The sequence below is a fragment of the Ruditapes philippinarum genome, unplaced genomic scaffold (assembly GCF_026571515.1).
Source record: "Ruditapes philippinarum isolate M1 unplaced genomic scaffold, ASM2657151v2 ctg187_1_1_1_1, whole genome shotgun sequence".
Classification (NCBI taxonomy): Eukaryota; Metazoa; Mollusca; class Bivalvia; order Venerida; family Veneridae; genus Ruditapes; species Ruditapes philippinarum.
In genome coordinates this window covers 37,314-49,344 of record NW_026862590.1, presented here as the reverse complement: position 1 = coordinate 49,344, position 12,031 = coordinate 37,314, and the positions used below count along the sequence as shown (strand labels likewise).

The window sequence follows — 12,031 nt, the reverse complement described above, 5'->3', positions numbered from 1 at the left end:
ATGTGTCGTTCGACATTCTTGTTTTTTGAAAGATGTGGTATTTGTTACCATGATATATCGTTGCTTTATGTTTGCAATCAATCCATGTTGATCAAAAATATGTTGTAATATCCATTAAGAGTGCATTGATATGCATTCAAATTGAATTCTTACCATTCCTCAGGCAGTATTGATTAACCTTTAATAATATAAGGACTCGATTGATTAACAGCATACAAAATTCATGTGATTTTTTTGTTTACTTATAGAATTGTTTATGACTACTACATATGGCATGCAACTTTTTTTTTTATTTAACTGAAAGATAAAAATGCCTTATATAATTGGAATGAATGCTTTACTGCAATAATTAAGTCATAAGTTAATTAAAGTGCCCAAAGTACTGGTGAGCAACAAAGCCTTTAAGTAGGAATAACATCTTTGAATGTTAATATATTGGTGAGCAGACTTGTAAACAGTTATATTTGATATTCAGCTTTTCAGTTGAATATATATAGCACATCTTATCCAGATAGCTGTCAAATGGAAAAAAGGCCTCAGAGCAACAGATAAGGCGCGTATTTGCGTATTTACGCAATAAATTTTATAAAATACGCAATTGATTTTTTAGGAATGCGTATCAAAACCCATTAAAAAAATTAAAATACGCAATGGTCTTAAAGACCCGTGCGTATTGTCATTTTCATCACCGCAAAATTAATCTCTCGTACACTCGTAGTTTTGGACAAATTATATCGATATGCATGATATCCGAATATTCCCGAATCAATGCCAACTAATCAACGGTCTCCGGTCTTCGACGGTCCCCGGTCTCCAAAGACCGACTAAGCATGAGACCGTCGATTTGTCTACTAGGGTTGACGGTCTTTACAGAACGGCAGAGACCGTTGATTTTGCGGAGACCGTCAATAAGTAGGTCCAGCTGTAACAATAGACGCTTTGAAAAGCAATATGGCGTCGTACAAAAGGGAAAATGATTTGAAACAAAACAGTCGCAAATAATCAAAAATCAGTCAGACAACGAACTTGTGAAAAATATTATGAAATATAACAGGAGCGTTTTATATAAAAATAAAACAATTGTGAAAAGTTCTAGTAAATTGTTCATCCTATTTTCTTTTTAAAACAGTTAAGATATCTAAATTTAATTTTTATTGATATTGAAACCATAAAATACATATCTTCATAATTGAATACCCAATTGATCTTGAAATCATAGGGTATCGAGTTTTTGAATACCCAATTAAATGGAGCCAATACCAAATTCCAAAGGAATGATGGAGTAATACCCAATTCACTTTTAAAGCTTATCTGTTGCTCTGAGGCCTTTTTAAAAAAAAATTAATGCACTTCTTTCTATACTTAAGTATGTTACGAGAACATTAAGTAAGATGGTGGAAAAGTGCCTAGTTTTGCAAAATGTTGACTTAAGCCAGCTGCAATGATGTTTAAAACTTGATGTAACCTTTACAGGATTTAACTATATCTATAACTATAACTATCACCCAAAACATATACAGGGACAGGTGTTCATTTCTAAAGCTATGCTAAGTTTTGTAAGTTTGAGTCGTCTATATTTGTCATCCAAAATTGATATATCTTTGGTATGGTTTGCACTGAATCAATGACAGCTCTACATATATATTACTATTCATAGAAAATAGACCATTGTACACAAATAAAAAACTACATGAAAAGAGAGACAAATTTCAGCTGGTTTTATATATGAGGATCATTCTGTTAAATGTGTCTATTACAAATTTACACTATTATATATCTCTACACCTTTTTCAGATTGGAATTGAGAAGTTTACAAACAAGAGTTTCATGAAAATACCATCAACATTGCAAGCTCTACAGCTTCTGGAAAAGTATGGAATAATTCACTTATATGATAATATTATGCATTGATATAAGTGTTGTCCTGATTGTCGCTGAAAATTGAAAACTAATCGGACCACCCCGAAGTCGACGACAATCGATAGTCCTTTTTAACAATTGATTATTCAAGTGTTCTTGACCTGTGAAAATTCTGAATTGCAATCGTTTGAAAAAATCATCAGCTCGGGTGCCATTTTTGACCCGTGATAATTTCTGATGGATGCATGGAACTTTTACTGTTTGTCAATCAATAAGTGCTGATCAACAAAGCAGTTAGCTGCGTCTACTGTAGCCTCTTAAAGCGAGAATCTGCCCCAGAACGAAAATATCTCAGAATCAAGCTTTTTGGCACATCAATATATTTTGACTAATTTGAATTGATGTCCATTTAGCGTTTACATCACCGAGTCCCATCTAGGATGTGCTGTTGACTAGCAATTCATTAGGCTATTGCTAAAAAAAGCCTGTTTGACCTAGGATTTTCTGGAACTAAACATTCTCAAAAAAACAAACAAAAAAAAACATTCATGAAAACTTGATTAGAACAATTTAAATGGTTGGAATTGAAAGTTATTGATGGACAACGTAAATTATTTTGTACATGTCATCGTGAAGCAAATAAGAACTGCACTTCTTGATAGACATCAAAACAAAAATCCAGATCACTCGGAGTTAGCAAATGCTAGATGCTTATCAATTTTATTATTCAAGAAGCAAAACAAAGGGCACAAAGCTCAGCCTCAAAGGTTTGACTGTTAAATATGTTTTAATTTGTAAAAAAAATAAGATAAATAAATAAATAAAAACAACAAAATTTCACAATTGCGTACTTTTCATTTTGAAATATGTTTTATACAGTCATGTTGTTGATACAAAAGTTGTTAAATAAACTGTATAAATCTAGATCAATAATGCTCAAAATATGCTGACCCTTGAATAATCGGGTTTGATCCTTCATAAAGTTGTATTAAGTGTTTGTGTTGTTTGTTTTGAATTACAACTATTACTGTTTACAAGGATTGGAGTCTTAAAAGCAACGGCCATAATAAGTGCGAAACTCGATTATTATCTCGGCAGACAATCGATTGTGGTGGTCCGATAATCTATAGTGATTTTTTAGTCCGATACCTAACACTTATTGAGATCATACCCATATTCTGTTAATATGGTATTCACTTGAATTTACTATTTACAGTATTAAGTGACTCGTGTTCTTTCCCAAGTTTGTGATTTAAAGTATGATACTATTTAATATGAATGCTCATATAATATTAAGATGTCATAAAATTTGCTGTTTTGAAATACAAATTAACAGCATTTATTATTGCACTTACGGTAATTTGATTGGCATTTTTAAAAGAGCTGCACTTAAGACCAAATGCCTAAATATGTTAAATTTGAAAATTTTATATAGAACAACTGGGGCACTGGAAACAGAAAAAAATGAAGAGGAGGATAAAGAAATGTACTAAGAATTAAAATGAAAAGTCAATATTTTGTGTAATTCTTAGCTTCAGATTATTTTGCACAATCAAATCAGTATTCTTGAAAAACAGAAAATTTTGTACACAAGTTATTGGTATAGACCTACATCAAATGGCATAAAAAATCTAAAAAATATTTCCAGTCCTTCATGTCAAAAAGCCTTCAGTGGAATACCTCTAAGAGAGAAATATTTTCAACTTGATGGTTGATAAATCAGAAGTCTATTTTGGAAATGCACTATTTCAATTATAACCCGTTTCTAATTTTGATTGTAATTATATTATATTTACTATAGCTTTATGGTAAACTTACAACTCATGTTAACAGAATATATCTTATGATGCATTCTCGGGGAAAAAAGTGAGCTAGATATGACAGTAAAAGGCCTTAATTCAACACCATCATTTAATTTTGTTCTAAATTCTTTGGGAAATTTCAAAAGACTGGGGAATTTTGAGGATCAAACTGGGGAAAAAAAAGAGGCTTGTTTGGTTGGGGAAGCAGCCTATATTCGACCTCTACAAAGAAGGGTTTTTTGGCCCTGCCTTAAATTATTGTTTGACACAATATAGAAAAAAAGGTAATATTATTACAGAGTTCCAATACTGTAAGACTTAAAGGAGTCAAGACCATTTAAATGTTTCTTCTCTCAGACATTCCTCATTTTGTTTGCAGGTTTGAAAAGTTGAACATACCAAGACTGAACATAGAACAGAAATACTCCTCAATTTTCTTACAATATGGAGAGGAAGTTGAAGAAATTGGGAAGGTAATGAAAGATACCTTAAGTTCAACACCAGTTTTACTGAATTTATGTCATGTAAAAATGTAAAAGTTCTTATAGTTTTTAGATTCTGTTCAAGCTCTTACATTTTTCCTGCATCTAGAACCTATTGCAAACTTTTTATTTAATCTAATTATAAAAGTGATTAAGGATGATCACATGGAAAAATCTATGCCTTGGCCATATAACACTTTATTTTTTCAGGTGTCATATCAGTTAGTCTTTTAATTGTTTGGTTATGCTTAAAAATATTTTGTTTCTGCATTGTTGTTTTTATTTCTCTTTGATGTTTTTTTTGTTAACTTTTGATAATAGAAGACATGAATAGTACTTAAATTTAAAGAAAGCTCCTGGCATTAATATTGACATAAAACAATCTGTTCTTGATGTTGTTATAGCTGTACCAAAAGTTTAAGGAGGATCCACCAATACCAAGGAACATGCCACCAGTATCTGGCAGAATAACATGGGTTAGGCAGTTAGGACAGAGAATCTTTGATCCTATGGAAATCTTCAGGGTAAGTAAGCTGACTTTCTAGTATGTAGCATCCTTTCTAATGTTAATTGTCAAACCTAAATGCAGCAAGCTTTAAGGTTTTTATTATGAAATTTGTATGACACACTATTAATTTTAGGTAAGGAAAGACCTTAGGTTGTCAGTTGAATACATTCGTGGGGAGAGGAACAATAGGTAACTGTTCTTTCTCATTGATGCCATTCATTTGGTAAGGGTTTTGTATGGCTTTTTTTATGTGGCTAAAAAGAACAATAAAAAGAAAAATAGAGTAGCCACATATGTACAGTCTCTAGAATGTATGCGTGTTCTTACATCCTTACGAAATTTTCACATGTAGCTTTAAAAATGGTAGAGCTGGAGTCAGCAAACTTTACAACTTGTACTAGATTGGAATTATTGTGAACTCATTAAGCTGCAAATAATCTGATCTGAAGACCTTAGAGTATATTTTCAGGCACATTCATCATGTTTCAAAGGCGAGGAGGCAAAGAAAATAGTCAGAAACTACAATAGAATTGCCAAAGTGTTGTTAGAATATGAGGTCATGTACCATGCAGCTTGGAAGAAATCAGTTGAAGTTTGCACATCCAGTATGTATTAAAATGGTTTATGAATACAAGTATGTATTAAAATGGTTTATGAATACAGTCTTTTTTAGCACAACTATAAGGAGTATATGGAGAGCTGTCCTACTCGACCCGGCATCTGTGTCCAGATTTCAGATTAGATTTTTTTAACCTTTTCATTTCTTAAGGTATCAACTTCAAACTTAAAATATATGCTGCCATCTTATGTGACAGGTTCATAAATCTAGCACCAATATTTTCAGATTAACTTCCCCTTGAACTTAGAATTTTCCTTAAAAATATTATTTTTTACTGTAACTTCTTAATATTTCTTAAGGGATTAACTTCATACTTAAAATATATGTTCCTTATCATTAACCACATCTTATGTGACAAGGTTCATAATTCTAGCACCAATATTTTCAGATTTATATCCTCTTGAACTTAGAATTTTCCTTAAAAAACATTATATTTTACTGTTAATTCTTTATTTCTTAAGAGATCAACTTCATACTTCAAATATTATAATGTTCTTAAAATCAGGGTTCCCACGCTACCGGGAAAACGGGAAAAGTCCGTGATTTTCAAAATCGCGACTCCCGGTCGTGAAAACGCCGGGAATTTGCTCCGTCCGGTAAAATACGGGAATAGTCCGGGATTTAGTCCATACCGCTAAGGGAAGTAATCGATATTGAACAATATGGCTGCCGCCGAAGCAACATCCATTTCCTGGTTTGGATTATTGATGTTTTCTTCCACCGAGGATGGTTTTAACAAGGTATCTTGGTATTTTGAACATTTTACAAATCAAATTCAGCTTTTTATATGGCAAATGGCTTTGAAACCTCGCTTGAAATTAACAATGAAAACGAACAAAAAAATAATAAGCACGTCCGTGTTTCCGGAGCGCTTGAATTTACTGCACAGTCGTCCAGTTGATTCAGCAAATATGTCGTCTGCGCTAGTGCGCCAATTGCGAGATAGAGAATTAGGAAAAGGAAAAAAAAACAAACACAACAAATTACACATTATACATTTAGATCTGACTGGCATCAAATTTAGTTTAGCAAACCTTCAGCAACCACAGTCTCAACTACTAAGTCTCAAATTTTTGAAAATAAAGGAAAACAAGGAACTCGTAAATGAGACCACTTCAATTCTTAAACTACTAAGTGGGTTGGCAAACCTGGTATATATTGACTTTGAAGGCACAGCATACTTAAAGCCATCAGAAGTTCTGTATGTGATATCTTCTTGTCCTTACTTGAAAACCTTCTACTTTTCTCCTGCTTGGAGAAGGAATTTCCGTGAATGGACTGATATATATGAAAATGCTCGAGTAGAATGGGGTGAAGAATTCCACGACTTGTACAGAAGAGTTAAATATGGATTTGTTTCACAGAGATTTCTTGACATGTCGTATTCTGCTCCAGAGTGGGCTTTGAGTGATTCAGCATCCGAATCCGACTAAACCTCTACTTTGATGATTAAATTTTTTAACAACAGTAAGATTTTTTTTTAAAATTATGTAAGACTCTGTATCTGTAAGGTGTTGAAGCCCAGGAATCTCTGGAGGGTCAGAATTTCATGAGTCGGACTCTTTGGCCAAAATTTTCACGAGTCAAATTATTATTTTCTAGTGTCATTTGACTACATGAATCATTTTTAAGTTACAATAAATTACTGTATTGGAGTAATAAATGTCTATATCCCCCCCAAAAAAAAGAAAGAAAGAAAAGAAAACATGCACAAAAAACAAATAAAACAGCTTTTATGATTAAATGTATAAAGTATAAAAAATTATCTTTTCTGGTATGCTATATCATATCAATTTTAAATACCAAAATGTACTAGGAATATTTAATGGAAAAAGAAGTAAAAAATGTACAGGTACTCCCACAGACACTTGTTTAGAAGCGAATATAGGGCATTTATAATGACATTACTCCAGTATATACTATTAAATAACACGTTATTTAATAGTAAATACTGGAGTAATGTCATTATAAATGCCCTATATTCGCTTCTAAACAAGTGTCTGTGGGTACTCCAAGTAAAACAAAGACGTATTATAAATAAGAAATCAATAATATGGGACATAAGCTTATGTCCCAGCAATAATTGACACTTCAAGTAATTCTTATCAGTTGTGTGGAGCTATTTTTAGCGCTGTCAAATTGTAACCACTGATTTCCCGCTTCAGTTCACATGCTGTGTGTTTAGCACTTTACACACGACTTATACTGCCTGTTGACATTTTTATGCCCCCACTTTAGTGGTGGGCATTTAGATTTACCTTTGTCCGTCCTTCTGTCCGTCCGTCCTTCCGTTCTCTTTTGTGTCGCATGTAACTAAAAAAGTATTTGACCTAGAGTCATGAAACTTTACAGGAATGTTAATCAGCATGTGTAGTTGTGCACCTGGTATTTTAGTCTGGATATTTTTAGTATTTTTAGAGTTATTGCCCTTGACTTAGTAAAATTTTGCAATTTTCAACTTGTGTCACATGTAACTCAAAAAGGATTTTACATAGAGTCATGAAACTTTACAGGAATATTGATCAGCATGTATAGTTGTGCACCTGGGTATTTTCGTCTGGATTTATTTAGTATTTTTAGAGTTATTGCCCCTTACTAAGATATTTTTGCAACTTTCAACTTGTGTCGCATGTAACTCAAAAAGGATTTGACATAGAGTCATTAAACCTTATGGGAAGGTTGCTCAGCATATTAAGTTTTGCACCTGGGGTTTCGCTTGTGGATTTATCCAGTATTTGTAAAGTTATTTCCCTTTGACTTACAGTAGTATAAATTTGCAATTTTCAACTTGTTCATGCAAAGCTCAAAAAGTATTTCACTTGCAGGCCTGAAAGTGGTCAGCATGTCGAGGGGTGAAAGCGAAAGAAGTCTAAGTGCATATCTGTAAATTTTTCAGGAGAGACAAAAAACTGTCCTGTTTTTTTCAGGTTATATATATAATAATAATTTGTGTACTCTGAAATGAAAATCAGTTATATTGTACATTAAAAAAAATTTCTTGAAAAAAAAAATGAAAGAAAAAGATTATATTTGTAAAAATGTACTTAGACTTTTTTCGCACTCAATATTTGTCAAAATATCACATATCTGGTAACTGCGAAAAAAGTCTAAGTGACCGAAAACAGGAAATAAACACCCTATTTTGACAGAAATGCTCAATACAGAATAAGTATAATCATTACTTACTATTCTGAATATTGAATTGGACAGAAAATAATATAAATTTAAAAAAAAAATTCACTTGGACCTTTTTCGCAGTAAATGGTCATTTAAAACTTGCCTGATAAATAAGCGACATTCGACCATATTTACCAGATACTTTCATCTTAAAGGAAAATAATATTAAAGTTTATAAGATTCTAAGACTAATTTAGGTTTCTACATATTTATTATTGCATTCAGTTTCTAAAATAATGGATTTTTTGTGTAATTGTGATCACAAACAGAAGTTTTAGTTGATTACCATAAGATAATCACTAAAACAGATACTAGAAGGAATTATGTTCTTCAATTCTAATGTAAAACCAAATAACAATCACTGTCACTGCAACTGCAACTGTATCAACATGCAATTATTCCACAAGTCCAACTCTACAATCACTGTCACTGCTACAGTATCAACAGCTAACAATTGCACAAGTCCAACTGTACAATCAATGTCACTGCTACAGTATCAACATGCAACAATTCCACAAGTTCAACTCTACATTCACTGCCACTGCTACAGTATCAACAGCTATCAATTGCACAAGTCCAACTCTACAATCACTGTTACTGCTACAGTATCAACAGCTTACAATTCCACAATTCCAACTCTACAATCATTGTCACTGCTTCAGGATCAACATGCAACTATTCCGCAAGTCCAACACTACAATCACTGCCACTGCTACAGTATCAACAGCTAACAATTCCACAAGTTCAACTCTACAATCACTGTCACTGCTACAGTATCAACAGCTTACAATTCCACAAGTCCAATTCTTCAATCATTGTCACTGCTTCAGTATCAACAGCTAACAATTCCACAAGTCCAACTCTACAATCGCTGCCACTGCTACAGTATCAACAGCTTATAATTCCACAAGTCCAACTCTACAATCGCTGCCACTGCTACATTATCAACAGCTAACAATGCCACAAGTCCAACTCTACAATCACCATCACTGCTACATTATCAACGTGCAACTATTCCGCAAGTCTAACACTACAATCACTATCACTGCTACATTATCAACAGCTAACAATGCCACAAGTCCAACTCTACAATCACTATCACTGCTACAGTATCAACATGCAACTATTCCGCAAGTGTAACACTACAATCACTGCCACTGCTACAGTATCAACAGCTAACAATTGCACAAGTCCAACTGTACAATCACTGTCACTGCTACAATTCCAGCTCACAATTCCACAATTCTAACTGAAAGAAATCACTGTAGCAGTATCAACAGCTAAAAATTCTTCAAGTCTAACTCTACAAAAACTGTCATTGCTAGTATCAACAGCTAACACAAGTGTAACACTACTATTATTATCACTTCTAGGGGATCCCATAGTAAATTGGTTAAGATGGCCAGCTTCAAAACACTTCAACCTCACAACTGTGGGTTCAAATTACATATGGAACTTTATATTCTTTCATTTGAGAAAGTATACAACTAGGATGGTGGTTCTACTTAGGTGTCCCAAATGTGCCAGAAATAGTGCATGATGGTCTTCCTTTACCATTTTACGCTGGAAAGTTGCCATGTAACCTTTACAGTGTCCAGGTGACAAAACAAACAATCCAAACTATCAATGCTGAAGTATTCACAGCTAACATTTCCACTAGTCTTTCAATACTATCAATATAACTGCTACAGTATCAACAGCAAACTACATGAAATATACTTCTTTGATTACACTTTTAATACTTACATTTGTATCACTATCATTGCTTTAGTACTACAACCACTAAAATAGCAATAATTACCACTACAATCACTATTGCTGCTACAGTATCTTCAGCTAATAGTCAACCACATAGCTTCCTATACTTAGCTACAGACTATCTTCAGTTTACTATGATATCACATAGTAGTAGTATTAACTGAAGATTCTGTAGCAATGATAGTGAAAGTGACTACTAAGACCACTATTTTACCCATTCCTGAAATTTCATCTATCATGGGGGGTGCCAGATGAGTCACATGCTATACAATGGCATTCTAAGGATGATATGACTTTGCTGAATGGAATGACGCAGTTATAAGAAATTAGTTACGGGTGTAATGACATTAATTTCCATGGAAAGTTGTTTTATTAAGATAAAGTATTTAAAATATGATTAAATATGGTAGATTATGCAAGAAAAAATAACTGACACATGTTTTCGGTTGAAGGATCAGAATATCTGTCCTGGAACACACCCATGAGCGGGTCCCGTAGGGACGAATATTCCAATCTGAACAGCAAAATATGACATATATTATAATTCTGTAACTGTAATAGCTATCACTTCATCACAAACTTTACCATTACTACAACAGCTACTTTCACAATGACTGCTACAGTGATTTACAGTTACCTCTAGTTACACTAAATTCATACAACACCAATCACTGCAATTGTTATAACAGCTTTAAGATACAGCACAAGTACAAAATATAAGTGGCAGTTACAGCTGTTACAAACTATTTTCAACTCTGTTGATGAGGATGATGCTTAATGACAGTGATAAAATAAAATATGATAATCATCTGACAAAATGAACTATAGAATGTGATATGCATCTTATTGTGAGCTGTCAAGAAACAACACCCTGTATCACATGTTTGATAGGAAAATTAGGCAATCAAACCGTTATGCCAGTTTTGGAGGGGCCCATGGTTTACATTTGCTTTCTGAACAAGCATTTCCTGTGGCATTGTCATAAAAAAGCACTAAATTAGTATTTAAATTTTCTTTAACTGACCTGCAAGCATCATTATAAGAGTTTGACAATTTGATATCAATGGGGTTGCTACATTATTATATAGTGCTTCATCTTCTTTATTTTCATGCAATACAATGAGTTTGTTACTACTTAACAGTTGCACAAAGGATATTACTTATACTTAATGACATTCTATTAATTTTATTGTTAATGTATTGCTGTTACCTCATTTAATTTAACATTCCATATTAAAGGCAGCTAGTCGCCCACTATTTTGATATAAATTAACATTGTAAGTCTATAGACAATTAGCTTTTTTGAGCTTTAATAGGTTTTAATGAGTTGTACATTCTTTGTAATATTTAAATATACATTGTATGAAATAATCCATCCAATCTTTAAATCTATAAAGATCTATTATATGTCATGACTAACATATTTTTAAATATTGAAAACTTAAACTATGTAGCATTATATAGATCTTATAATTACAAAATTATGTCAAAATAAGCGTGTGCCAAGTATATGGACTCTAACACCTACACCTGTCAAAATCAGACAACAGTTCATGTGCTTCTTATGGCTGCACCATTGGCACAATATCACCTTTCACGTGGCCCAACATTGTCACAACTTCAAGGTTCCAACTTTTATTAAATAAAATATCACTAAAATATAGGATCCTTTAAGTGCACAAATTTTTATGCCTGAAAAACTGGCCCTATTAATGTTGCAATATTACCATTATAATGTAATACAATATAGTTTATTTGCTTTAAAGGCACATTATGTCTCAGAAGCATCTTTAGAAAGGTCAAATGATAAAATAATGGTTTTAAA

The 12,031-nt window shown here is 32.8% G+C and overlaps 1 protein-coding gene across 1 annotated transcript in view; it reads left to right on the top strand.

Annotated features, from left to right (window-relative positions):
* LOC132719503 (dynein axonemal heavy chain 8-like) overlaps positions 1 to 12,031 on the top strand; it is a gene marked incomplete at its 3' end in the record, with an annotated part of 78,165 nt that overhangs the window by 29,762 nt on the left and 36,372 nt on the right. The window contains exons 13-16 of the mRNA XM_060703274.1: positions 1,795 to 1,871; positions 4,042 to 4,135; positions 4,549 to 4,668; positions 5,122 to 5,257. Coding sequence (XP_060559257.1) covers positions 1,795 to 1,871; positions 4,042 to 4,135; positions 4,549 to 4,668; positions 5,122 to 5,257 — 427 coding nt within the window. The remainder of the gene's footprint in view (positions 1 to 1,794; positions 1,872 to 4,041; positions 4,136 to 4,548; positions 4,669 to 5,121; positions 5,258 to 12,031) is intronic.